The sequence below is a fragment of the Bubalus bubalis genome, chromosome 3 (genome assembly GCF_019923935.1).
Source record: "Bubalus bubalis isolate 160015118507 breed Murrah chromosome 3, NDDB_SH_1, whole genome shotgun sequence".
Classification (NCBI taxonomy): Eukaryota; Metazoa; Chordata; class Mammalia; order Artiodactyla; family Bovidae; genus Bubalus; species Bubalus bubalis.
The window spans coordinates 101,044,983-101,057,538 of NC_059159.1; the positions used below are offsets into that span (position 1 = coordinate 101,044,983).

The window sequence follows — 12,556 nt, forward strand, 5'->3', positions numbered from 1 at the left end:
GAAACTATTATAGCATTTGTATAAATTACTAAATAAAATAGAACATATCCTGGGTTTGGCCCATCATGTTAGCTGGAGATTTTCTCTAACACAAGGCTTTCTGTAATATGGGATCAAAGACTTTGCCTGTTGGGCTACTTTGGCTTCATGAATTCTGCAAGTTTCTCTCTAGTTCTTCAACTTAGAAAACTACAACAAATTGCACTTCCCCAGTGGTCTGGTGGTAAAGAATTTGCCTGTCAATGAAGGGGACACAGGTTCAATCCCTGGTCCAGGAAGATTCCACATGCTGCAGGGCAATGTACCACAACTACTTAGCCTACACTCTGGAGCCCGTGAGTTGCAACTACTGAAGCCCAGGTGCTCTAGAGCTCATGATCCACAAAAAGAGAAGCCATCGTGATGAGAAGCCCATGCACAACAACAGAGTATCCCCTACTCACTTCAACTAGAGAAAGCCTGCAGATAGCAACAAAGACTGAGCACGGCCAAAAATAAATAAATAAGCCCCAAATTTAAAAAACTAAAACAAATTAAAACACAACTTGTAAGACAAGTTGAACATCTTGTTTTAATCCAAGCAAAACTTTGTTTTCAGGAATATGTGGGCTTTATATCAGTGACTTTATAGTTTACCAAATGCTTTTGCATTTATAGTGGTAGATGGTTTTGCTTATAGTCAAACCAAAGGAATATAGGGGAAGCAGTCAAAAATCAACAAAACAGGATCACTTTATTACGTTGTAGGGACTACCTTTAGGCAATGAGATGTTATCAATATATATATCCAAGAAAATAAAGACTCTAGACCCCTGCTAAAAGCCAATATAAAACTCAAGCTTTTAATCCAGGCAGTGTTACTGGAGGAATGAAAGAAGCTGCCAGATCCTGACAGTTGAAAATAGAAAGGAAAAAAAAGAAGTAGCTCCTATGAAAATCAGATATGAGAAAGTTCGAATAAACTCAAACCATGTCCTACAGGGTCCTGTTATCTTGATATCCCGAGGGCTGGGTTTTGTCTCCTTCTCATTTCGGATTAGTACAAACAAGTGCTTATAAACAAGTACAAACTTGGGGTCAAAGTGACCAGTGATGTACAATCGGTTAGGTCCATTCAAAGGTATAATGGCCAGAATTTCAGGGGCAAGAGTCTGTCTTAAATGTCACTTAAGACAGGGGTTTACCTTTCTTGAATTTGGCAATGCTCTTTTCCCTTCAGTCTCTCAACTGAAAATGATAACTAGGAATTGCTGCAGAACAAAGAAACAATATTCTTTTTTTATAGGTAGCATGCTGCTGTGGCAGACACACATGGCCACAAGGATTAAATTATAAGGCCCTCATTTTCATATATAAAAAGATTATAAACAAAGCACAAAGCAGAATAAAGTTGCAATTTCAGCTTGAGTCCAAAGTAGTTGACAATCCCTAAATTGAAGCTACTTTGCTTAATTAGCAGTTTAAAAAAAATCATTTTATAAAAGTCATAGTATCCTGTACCAATTAGTCTATTAATATTTTCCCCCTTTCTGAGGGCCTCAGAGAAAAACAACAGTTTTCTTTATCACCTTTAAAAAATAAAAATCATAGGCCAGGCAGAGCTTTCAAGGTTCTTTCTAATATTAGGGAAAGAAGGAAGGAAACTTGTAGTTCTTTCGTACTTTGTTCCTGGATCTAAACAGAAACCTATTTTGCCCTTTTTGTACACTAGTTTTTCCAAAAAAGAAGTTTTGGCTTTGGCCTAAAACCCCTCTGGAACCAAACTCCTGTCCATTTAAATCCAACCCCAGGAAGGCTAGTATAGTGATACATTTCATCTACAAACTTCAGTGTAAAATAACTGGTTACAAAACATTGGATATTTTTATCTCAACAGTAGCAAATATCTATGTACAAACGGGGATTGCTTTTCTCAAAACCGGACTCTCTCCATTTCCTAAATTCACTTTACCATTGTGGTTTGGTTACTTGTTTTTGATGGGCAGAGTTGCAGTTGGGATCATGGAAGGGAGTTCTTGCACTGGTTAGGTGGCCAGGCAAGTTAACCAAGGAGCTCATTCTGGCTCCAGAAAGGGAAGTAGGTCATCCCTACTTGCCAGAACTGGATCATTCCCACTCCCTGACACCGGGAGCGGTTCATCCCTACTCCCAGAAACTGGGAGTGGATCATCCCCACTCCCCGCTGAAGAAGGAAGACAGTCATGGCCAAGCTCTCTGCCACCTGTGACTCTGGACTTGATTGTCCCCATAAGACCTTCAAAGGATCTGAATGTGACTGATTTCTTCATATCTCCAAGCTTCCTGCAGATGGCAGAGCCCATCGTGGACAGGGCAGCTGACGTCTTTTGTTTCATGTAGGCGTTGGAGACCTGAACGTCGTGCCAGCTCTTGGACAGATTCTGCGTCAGCCCCACGAAGGCCGTAAGGGCCAGCTTCTTCTTGAGCTCCACACAGCGTCTCTCTTTGGCTGCCAGCGCTTGGCGTAGCATTACAATTTCTGCCTCCAGTTTAGCGAGCTCACATTTGAGCTGCTTTTGCTCTGCCTCAGTGAGATCCTCTGGTTCGGCAGTCAAGCGGGATTCACAAAGGTCTGCAGAGGTCTCTGTCAAGGCGTCTGGCATAGACTGAGAAAGAACATCTTCATTAAGAGAGTCCAGGTCCAGTTCTTGGTAGAGAGAGTCGAACTCGTGACCAGAAGAGAAACAGTCTTGGCCAGCAGAGTTGAAGTCTAGGCCTTCGGGGTCAGACTCTAGGGTGGGGTGGGACTCGAGGCAGGAAGGATCCATGTCTTGTCTGGTAGAACGGGTGCCTTGGCCAGTGAGTGAAGGTCCTGGCTGTGGAGTAGATGCCTTGGTTTATAGGGTCCACTTCCGGCTAGGGTTGGGGGGGTGGCTGGAGGGGGGGGTGGCTGGAGGGTAGGGTAGGCTGGGTTGGGGTTGTGGAGGTCGGACTTCCGGCCTAAAGGTGGCAGAGGGCGGAACTTAGGCTCAGTGCCTGCGCCTCCAGTATTCATAGTGGTTTCGACATCACAACGTCACTGTGAGGTAGGTACTGCAGCAGTTGTCAGGGAGAGGTGTTTTCCCTCCTACCTCAGTAGGTGACTGGTTCTGGCCTTCAAACCAAATCTGACTCCGTGTACGGACCTCTTTCCATCAGAGCAGCCATTTTAAAAACTCTGAAAATCAGTTGAACTTTTTTGTGCTAACAGATTTATAAGCCTCATACATGAAATAAATAAACACCGTCTCAAAGTGGGACAGGGAGTCTAGAACTCCAATTGGTCCCCTCCCAACCTTCCCTTTCCAAGTTCCCAAAGGGGCCTGAGAAACTTCTGGCACCACTTATAAAGTGTATTTGAAGGGCCCTCAAAGCTCTTAAATTTAACAAGCCCCCATGGTATGAAGTATCAACAGTGCCAGAGGCTTGGGATGGTGGAGCTTAGAAAATGAGCCTGACCAGTCACAACTGTCTGTTATTTTGAGGAAGGAAAGGGAGGGAGAATTAGTAAATTTATAATAGTTGTGTCAAGTTTAAGCTTAAGAAAAGCAAAGGTTACTGTATTATGAGAATTTAAGAGAGAAGAAATACGATATATGCAGATATATTCATGGGTTTTCAATTTCTTTTTTTTTCTTTTCCAAGCATTCACTTACATTTCTGAGGGCACGTCTGTCCACATACACCGTTATCAGTTGTGGGAGGTGGTCCTCACAGAAAAGTAGTAGTAGTAGTAGTTGAACAGGCTCTATCAGGGTGCCGATCTACTACTTCAATCAGAGCTGGTAACTTATAGAGTGGAAAAATCAGGGCTTCAGTCCAGTGAGGGCAGGTGACTAGGTATCACTTAGCTCATTACCTGGATGCCCATTCCCAGGGAATAGCCTTGAACAGGTCTTAGTTTCTAGTGAGTGGTTTTGTTGGATATTCTGGTAATTCTTACAAGCATGATCTTGTGGAAGGTGATACAGTCCTCATCAGATTTCAGCAATTTGCCATACTCGTGTCTATATAGCTACAGTAAAGCATCTAGCTGGGCATCCAAACCAACTACAAACCTTTGGCTTTATATTTAATAATCCTTTCATATAGCTCAGTAGTGTTTATTATTGGCTTACCTTGAAGCATGTGCCTCCCTTTAAAAAAAAATGAGGATTTCCCTTGTGGAAACATGAAGGCTGATAAGGTATTTTCCTGTATGTATAAAGGCCTGAAAAGGGCAGTAAGGACTGCTTAAAAACTGTTTTGTTCCAGAGGGTAGACTCTTCCTCCACTGCCTGCAGAAACACTAGTGGTTTCAGGAATGTTCTGACTCTGAATCAGTATTCTCCTTTCAAAACTGAAGGTGAAGGGCAAAGAAACCTCTGAATTAAGCTAAATAATGTGGAGCACACATTTGTCTATTCCAAGCTGAGATTCCAAATCACTGGATTTGAGCTAGCACTTGATTATCCTCTGAATTGTTGCAGCCACCAACCTCACTGTCTACTTTCTTATTTTTCTATTTCCTCACCCTTTAGTTTAGTGTATGAAATCTTTTGTTAAGTTTGATTCTTTTTGTAGAGTAATGATTTCTCTCATACAAAATTGACCTGACCTCTCTGAGCAACTTTGTTTCCCGATTCCAAATCAAAATATAGCCTCTGGAAGGGGGCCTCCTAACTAGTAATGTTCTGACCTGAGTAGACCTGGAAAAATAGGTAACACAGTGAAATAATCCATTTTATTAGGCTTATTCATAACTACATACAAAAAAACTCATGTATTTTGGAAACATAGATCTTTCAAATGAAATTTCACTTGATTTATAGTGATTGTAAGAAACTATTTGAACAAGCTGTTTTTTTAAGATGTAAAATACTGAGCTACTGCCTCATGACTTTAGAAGCTCACATCTCTATATTAGACGATGAAATAATCTGTATTATACAGCAAGGCATACAAAACTGTTCATCTGAAACTGAAAGCTTTCTGATGCTATTTATGCGCTAAAAGGGGCTTCTCTGACGGCTCAGGTGGTAAAGAACCTGCCTGCAATGTGGGAGAGCTGGGTTCAATCCCTGGGTCGGGAGGATCTCCTGAAGAAGGGAGTGGCTACCCACTTCACTATTCTTGCCACTGCAGTATTCCTGCTTGGAGAATCCCATGGACAGAGAAGCCTGGCAGGCTACAGTCCATAGGATTGCAAAGAGTCAGACACAACTGAAGTGACTCGGTATGCACACACATGTACTAAAACCAGCCAAAATATTTGATTCAGTAATCTCTGAAAAGAGATCTTGAAAATTATTTTTATTTCTACAGTGGTTTGCTATCTTTTGTTGCCAAGGAAGACATTATTGACCTGTTTTTAGTAAAGAATAAAATTTGAATTATTTTTCTAGTAAGAGTGGTGGATTTATACTAATCCTTTGTAAAGGTAAGTGATACAACAAAATGATTGTTTTTCTTTTACTGTTTAGAAGCCTATATGTTATCTTTTAGAAATGAATTACTAAAACTTGAATGTAAAAGCAGAGTAATACCACTCACCAGGTCTGGGTTGTTTGGGGATGAAAGGAGCGAGATTGTATTAATAGATACTTGAGTCTAGAAATGGTTCGGGACTTGCACCAGTGTCAGTGATTTTCACTACTTCTTTTGTTGCACTGTGTTATATGCTAAGTCACTTCAGTCGTGCCCGAATCTTTGTGACTCTGTGGACTATAGCCTTCTAGGCTCTCCTGTTCATGGGGTTCTCCAGGCAAGAATACTGGAGTGGGTTACCATTTCCTCCTCCAGGGGATCTTCCCCACCCAGGAACTGAACCCACATCTCTTAAATCTCCTGCATTGGCAGATGGGAAGTGCCACCTGGGAAACCCCTTTCATAACTACTTTTGTTATGAAAGGTCAATATAGAGCTTCCTGATTACATCAACTCTTGTAAAATAATCCACATTGGTGGTTAAGATTGCTTCTAAAGAAGCAATAACTCACCCTGTAGTCTGATCGTTTGCACTGCTAGATTTAACCATAGTGATTTCCCTAAGGCTTTATTTCTATGATGACAGAACTATAATACTATCATGAATATTTTGTTCATTTTAGCTGAATACCAAGAAAAATGTTCAAATATTTAATTGGGCCTTAAAATAAGACATATAGTTTAAAACCTAATCCAGTCAGAACGTTTCAAGAGTAGGAGGAGAAAATTGGTAGTTAGGCTTTTCTTGTGGAAAGCCATAATATTATATTTGATTTCAGTTTATAAGTTATTTTCATAACTATCTCAAATCACAGCCCAGCTTCATCAGTAATGTATGCAGTGAGTCACCCTCCCCATAGATATTCTCCAGCATGAACTGATTTATTTGCTGTGGTTTACAGCTGCTTGAGTTATTGGTAATAATCCTCACAGTTCAGCAGTTGAGTTGGTCTTCATTTAGAACCAGGATGGCATTTCCTTTCAGTAGCCCTTCTACATGGACTAATTAACTAAAAAAATAATGAGGTATATTACAGAGTAGGATTTTCCTCTCTGAAACCCAAACATACTCTCAGGAATTAAGAGCTTATTTTACTTAGAGAGTTATTCACTCTCTTTAGTGGTATATATAATTGTAGCAAGAATCCCTGGAGGAATCAAATTAAAATTCAGAATCTGGTTGTATCTGAAGAACTAGTGTTCTCCCTCCTGCATTTTGCAATAGATGATATGTATGAGATGAAGTGGCTTATTAGGAGGACCTCAGAAGGAGAAGAAGAGGAATTGACAGGGAGGTGGAAGGGTGAAAAGAAGGGAAAGGAAAATGATCAAGAGATATAGGAACTTCTCCAATTAAATAAATTAATTAAAAAAAGATATAGGAACTTCCCTAGATTAAAAATGAATATTTTTCTTTTTGGGAATGTGAAGGCTATATAAAGACCTACAAAGGGTAGTTGGACTTCCCTGGTGACTCAATAGTAAAGACTTCGCCTGTTAATGTAGGAGACTCAGGTTCAGTCCTTGGGTTCGGAAGATCCCTTGGAGAAGGAAATGGCAACCTGTACCAGTATTCTTGCCTGGGAAATCCCATGGACAGAGGAGCCTGGCGGGTACAGTCCATGGGGTCACAATCAGATATGACTTAGTGACTAAACAACAACAAAGAGTAGTAAGGGCTCTTTAACCACTATTTTGTTTCAGAGAATGGACTTTTCTTTTGATGCTTGCAGAAACATTAGTGTTTTCAGGCATTTTCCCGGATTCTGAATGAGAAACTCTCCTCTTAATGCTGAAGATAAAAGGCAAAGAAATCCCAAAACTAAGCTAAATAAAGTGCAGTATGTGTCAGACTTTATTTTTTGGGGCTCCAAAATCACTGCAGATGGTGATTGCAGCCATGAAATTAAAAGACGCTTACTCCTTGGAAGGAAAGTTATGACCAACCTAGATAGCATATTGAAAAGCAGAGACATTACTTTACCAACAAAGGTCCGTCTAGTCAAGGCTATGGTTTTTCCAATGGTCATGTATGGATGTGAGAGTTGGACTGTGAAGAAAGCTGAGTGCTGAAGAATTGATGCTTTTGAACTGTGGTGTTGGAGAAGACTGTTGAGAGTCCCTTGGACTGCAAGGAGATCCAACCAGTCCATTCTAAAGGAGATCAGTCCTGGGTGTTCTTTGGAAAGAATGATGCTAAAGCTGAAACTCCAGTACTTTGGCCACCTTATGTGAAAGTTGACTCATTGGAAAAGACTCTGATGCTGGGAGGGATTGGGGGCAGGAGGAAAAGGGGACAACAGAGGATGAGATGGCTGGATGACATCACCGACTCGACAGACATGAGTCTGAGTGAACTCCGGGAGTTGGTGCTGGACCGGGAGGCCTGGCGTGCTGCGATTCATGGGGTTGCAAAGAGTCGGACACAACTGAGTGACTGAACTGAACTGAATTGAACTGATGAGCAGACTTTAGGGGAATTTTCACAACAGAATATGTTCTCATTTGTTTTTTTTTTTTTTCCCAGTTCGATGAAGAAAGTGTAGGGAACAAATTCTCCCTTTCCAGAAATTTTTATTTTATTTCTTCTTACATGATGAAAGACAGTATGTTGGATGATAAGTCCTGGGAGCGACAATAGGGAGTCATCCAAGAGAAGAATGTATGTGAAGCTGGTACATGAGCCAGAAAAGACTTGGTTAGTTATGGGTTGAGAGAAATAGGTTGTTTGTGCTCTGCCAAGGAACCCAGGGTTTTTTGTGTTTCTCTAGTCAGGATATAAAAACTAGGAGGATTCCTTAAAAAGGAAGCAGGGGATTACTGAAAGACATTTTGACACACTTGCTTCTCACTATCACCCTCTTCCCCAAGTAACACACTTCCTGAAGTACATGCAGTTTCAACAAAGGCACAGACTGCTGTTAAAATGTGTATAAGGGACCCAGGTTACTTGACACTTTAACTAAACAGGAAAATTTGTCTGGAGGATGTTGAGATTTTGAGTACACCTTCCCTCAAGTGACTGGGCACAGATTGGACATCTACAGAGAGAACAGATTAGAATCTCGTGTAAAGGCTGGTCCTGAGCATAGAAGACTCCAAGAAGTAACTGGGAAGACTTGGCAGTGGAAGGTGTGCTTAAGTCCTGAAGCTTGGCCCTGAGGATTTAGAACTAGTGAAACATGGGGGCCAAAGCAGTTTGACTCACTTGTATCCATAGACTGCAGGGGCCCGGGAACAATCAGGCTACTACCAATAGAAAATTCACAGTCTTTTAAAGGCTATGGCCATTGTGGTGAATTTGCCATAACACAAAAAGCCTAAGGCCTGGACTGTACTGCATAGTTGCCTAGCTATTGTCTTAAAACTGTCATGCCGTCTATAGCAACAGCATAACTACTTTATTTCCTTGATTCTGAGACACAATCAATTGTAAGACACATCTTCATTTTAATAAGAGGTTTCTAGGAGGAAAAACCTGTATTAAATCTTGCTGATTAAATCATTCAATCCCAATTTTAGAAACATTAAAATGTCACAAAGTGTTAATATTAGAAGTGAAGAAATACAGTAGTAACAAAGCAAAGTATAAACATTAATGGCTGTGCTTGATTCTTCTATTGGAATTCCAAATGGACCTTCATTTTCACTGGTTCCTCTTCTCTTTTTGAAAGAAGGGACAGAGGGAAATTAGCATTTATTAAATACCTGCTACAGTAGTAAAAATAATGGTGATATCTAATATTTATTGATTACTTACTATGTGCCAGGAATTGTTCTAAGTACTTTCATATATGTTATTTCATTTAATCCTCATAATTTGAGAGAGAGAGATTAGAAATACTGTTAAACTCTGTGAGACTAGTTTCTCCATTTCTGCAGATCAAGAAACTGATAGACACAGAAAATAACTTGTAACATAGTTATTAAGTAGCAAATTTGAGGTATTAATCTGTAAACTGAGGGCTGCTTCACTTTTTAAACTCACATTTAATCTTTTCATTATCTTCTCAATTCTGAAAAATATTATGCACACAAAAGTATATATTATATACATACTTCTAAAAATTATAAATATAACTATGTACTCACCGCTCAACTAACAGTGTTTCCCGTGTTTTTGAAGCTTGATACATCATGTCCAACTCATTCTGTTTCCTCCCCCGGTTAACCTCTACTCCAAATTTTGGGGTGATCATTCCTTTTTTTCTTCATAAGTTCTTACCACCTTTGTGTCTATAAATAATGTATTATTTAGTTTTGCCAACTTTTGAACTTTATTTTTATTGAGGTATAATTGACGTGTAACAGTTTCAGGTGTACAACATAATGATTTGATATTTGTGTATTTGTTGATCCTCGAACAACATAGATTTGTACTGCACATGTCCACATATACGTGGATTTTTTTTTCCCCCAGTAAATACATACTGTAGTACTGCATGATCCACAGTTGGTTAAATTCATAGTTGTAGAACCATAGATACATAGGGCCAACTGTAAATTATATGTAGATTTTCAACTATGTGGGGATTGGCATCCCTAACCTCCATGTTGTTCACGGATCAACTTTATTGTGAAATAATCACTATAATAAGTCTAGTTAACATCTGTCACCATTTTTGAATGTTATATAAATGGAATCATACCTTATGTATTCTTCTGTGACTTCTCCACTGCTTTTAAGATTCATTCATTTTGGTGTTATTGCTATAATTTATCCATTTTCAGTGCTGTATAGTAGTCCTTGGTATGCCTATAACACAATGTATTTGAACATTCTATCTATGAAAGTTCTTTACCAAGATACTGAGTGACTAGAAGGTGAGTTTTTCTGGTATACCACCCCAGATCAGAGGCCTGTCCTAAGTCTATTCCTGCATATACATTTAATATTTTCTTGAACACGTGACTGCATTTGTTCACAGTAGACTCTTCTTTCCTGAAATGTATCCTGAAACATATTTGAGGTGTTATCTTTCCAGCCACATTTCTTTCACTTCCCATCATACACTTTATACTCCAGGGCTACATTATTGCAGTTCTGAAAACTTCAAGTTTACTGTATCCTCTTGCCTATAGGCCTTGGCACATGTCACTCTTTCTGCCTGGAATGGTTATTTCCTGGCCAACTCTTGCCCACCTATCAGGAGTTGTCTGATTACAAAAACCGTCTTCCACTACCTTCTGGTTTGGAGTTTCTCCTTGAATTAACAGAGGGGACTTCCTGCTGTCATCTCAGGGTTTAGTCAGAATTGGTTTTCTGGAGTATCCAAAGTACTATTGAATAAAACTGCATGTTATACTTGGTGCCTGTAAAGATTGTATGAAAGGTCTGGTTTGTTTTTTTTTTTTCCCCACAGTTTAATTGCTCTATGCATTTATTAGCTAATATTAATGGAGCAGAGGGGACAAAAGCTCACAAACATTTCACACATTTCACAAGCTGCATTGCAGGACAAAAAGTGACTAAGAAGGATCAACAGTATCCTAGGGTCTTGGTGGACGCATTCCTGGGGGAGGTGGACCTCTTATCCCTGGTGGAGGGGGTCTCATTCCTGGAGGGGGCATGCCTATTGGCGTCCCACGAGTAGGAGGAAGCCCAATTGGTGGGCCCATGGGTGGTCTCATACCAGGTGGAGGAGCCATAATTCCTGGAGGTGGGGTTGCTCGACCAACAGGTGTAGGTGCAGTCCCCCGTCCTGGTGGATACTGAGTTGGAGCTCCAGCAATGCTGGCAGTAGCAGCAACTGCAGCAGCTGCTACAGTGCCTCTTCCCTGTGGGGTCATTACCTGTTGAGATGGCCCCCCAACCCCTCGGACAGGGCCTGCTAATCCAGCAGGAGCCTGGGGAATTGGAACACCAGCTGGAACGCCTCTCCCAGCTGCCCTGCCAACCCCAGGGCCCCCTGCAGCTCCAGCAAGTGGTACCCGAGCAATGCCAGTATCTTTGGGGGGTGGTCCCTCCACAGTCATGGAAACCAAGTTCTCCCCACGCAACAACACCAGACCCAAAACTCGCTTTTCTTCACGCTCTGGCTGCTTAGCATTCTTTGGCTTGATCTTCCTGAACTCATCACAATCACAGAGGATCAAGTTCATATGCTTGTCAAAAGCCTTAAAGGTGCCAATGAAGATACGACCATCTTGCAGGATACATCTCATCCTATAGTCAATGTGCTGCAGCATCTTGCTACTCTTTCCCACAGTCATGATTGCTGTTCCACCAAATTCAATGTCCACAGGAAAGTTTCAGGATCCTTAAGACCTAAGGGAAGGCTACAGATAAAGGTATGACGCAGGTTCTCCTACAAACAATGCAAGCTGAGGCAGAAGCTTCAAATAGTAGATGGAGCCTTGGTGTTCCAATACTGCTTTAACCACCTCTTGGTGTCTCAGCTAAGAATGCCTGTCTCAGTTCTGCCTGGAAATCCACCACAGGTACTTGCTGCTGCTGAGATCGCCTCAGGTACACGTGACACTCCTGGTTGCTCAGTGAGGCTGTCCTTCTACGTTTGACTTGGACTTCCACCTCTGGTACGTGCTGTTCTGTAGTCTGTCTCAAGTGTAAATGGTCCCTTGCCTTAGAAAGCAACACACAGTCCTTGCTCTAAACTTCAGACAGGGCTCATATTCCTTTCCCATTCTCAAAAAGCTGTGGTACTATGCCAAATATTCACAAGGCAGGACAGAGACCTTCAAACTTCAGGTCTTTCCACAGGGTCCGCCATATTGAGGTCCTAAGTCAGAGGGCAAGACTACAAAATGGCGGACCAGGATGATGCACTCTCATCTCGCAAAGGGCCAAATGATCAGATGTTCATATTTGAAGCAGTATCTTCCTCTCTTGGCCTCCAAGCCCGCACCTCTCCCTTAAAAAGGTAAGAGAAGGCCAGGGGCATACTGCAGCTGCCCTGACATTTCAGGCAGGCACAGGATGGAAAAATCGTGCAACTCTCTGGCCTACCTGCTCCACTCTACCATGGCACTGCAGGGAAGAGGTGACTTACAATGCAGAGGCTGCACAAACCTGTGTCCTTCCTCCCCCAAGCCCACTCCAGCAGAGCAGGGGGAAGGTCTGTTTTGTATACTA

The 12,556-nt window shown here is 41.3% G+C and overlaps 3 protein-coding genes across 3 annotated transcripts; all 3 read right to left on the bottom strand.

Annotated features, from left to right (window-relative positions):
- Positions 1-705: 705 nt before the first annotated feature.
- On the bottom strand, positions 706-3,252 carry TPD52L3 (TPD52 like 3). The gene has a single exon (XM_025281542.3). It carries the CDS (start codon positions 2,784-2,786, stop codon positions 2,055-2,057), a length of 732 nt encoding a protein of 243 aa, XP_025137327.3. The 5' UTR covers positions 2,787-3,252; the 3' UTR covers positions 706-2,054.
- Positions 3,253-10,826: 7,574 nt separating this feature from the next.
- Positions 10,827-11,953, bottom strand: LOC102403549 (small nuclear ribonucleoprotein-associated protein N). Its single transcript, XM_044939902.2, has 2 exons — positions 11,820-11,953; positions 10,827-11,731 (listed from the first exon to the last, which is right to left on the bottom strand). Exon 2 carries the CDS (start codon positions 11,674-11,676, stop codon positions 10,954-10,956), a length of 723 nt encoding a protein of 240 aa, XP_044795837.2. The 5' UTR covers positions 11,677-11,731; positions 11,820-11,953; the 3' UTR covers positions 10,827-10,953.
- Positions 11,600-12,194, bottom strand: LOC102404409 (SNRPN upstream reading frame protein-like). Its single transcript, XM_045164718.1, has 2 exons — positions 12,168-12,194; positions 11,600-12,046 (listed from the first exon to the last, which is right to left on the bottom strand). Exons 1-2 carry the CDS (start codon positions 12,192-12,194, stop codon positions 11,840-11,842), a joined length of 234 nt encoding a protein of 77 aa, XP_045020653.1. The 3' UTR covers positions 11,600-11,839.
- Between the last annotated feature and the right edge of the window lie 362 nt (positions 12,195-12,556).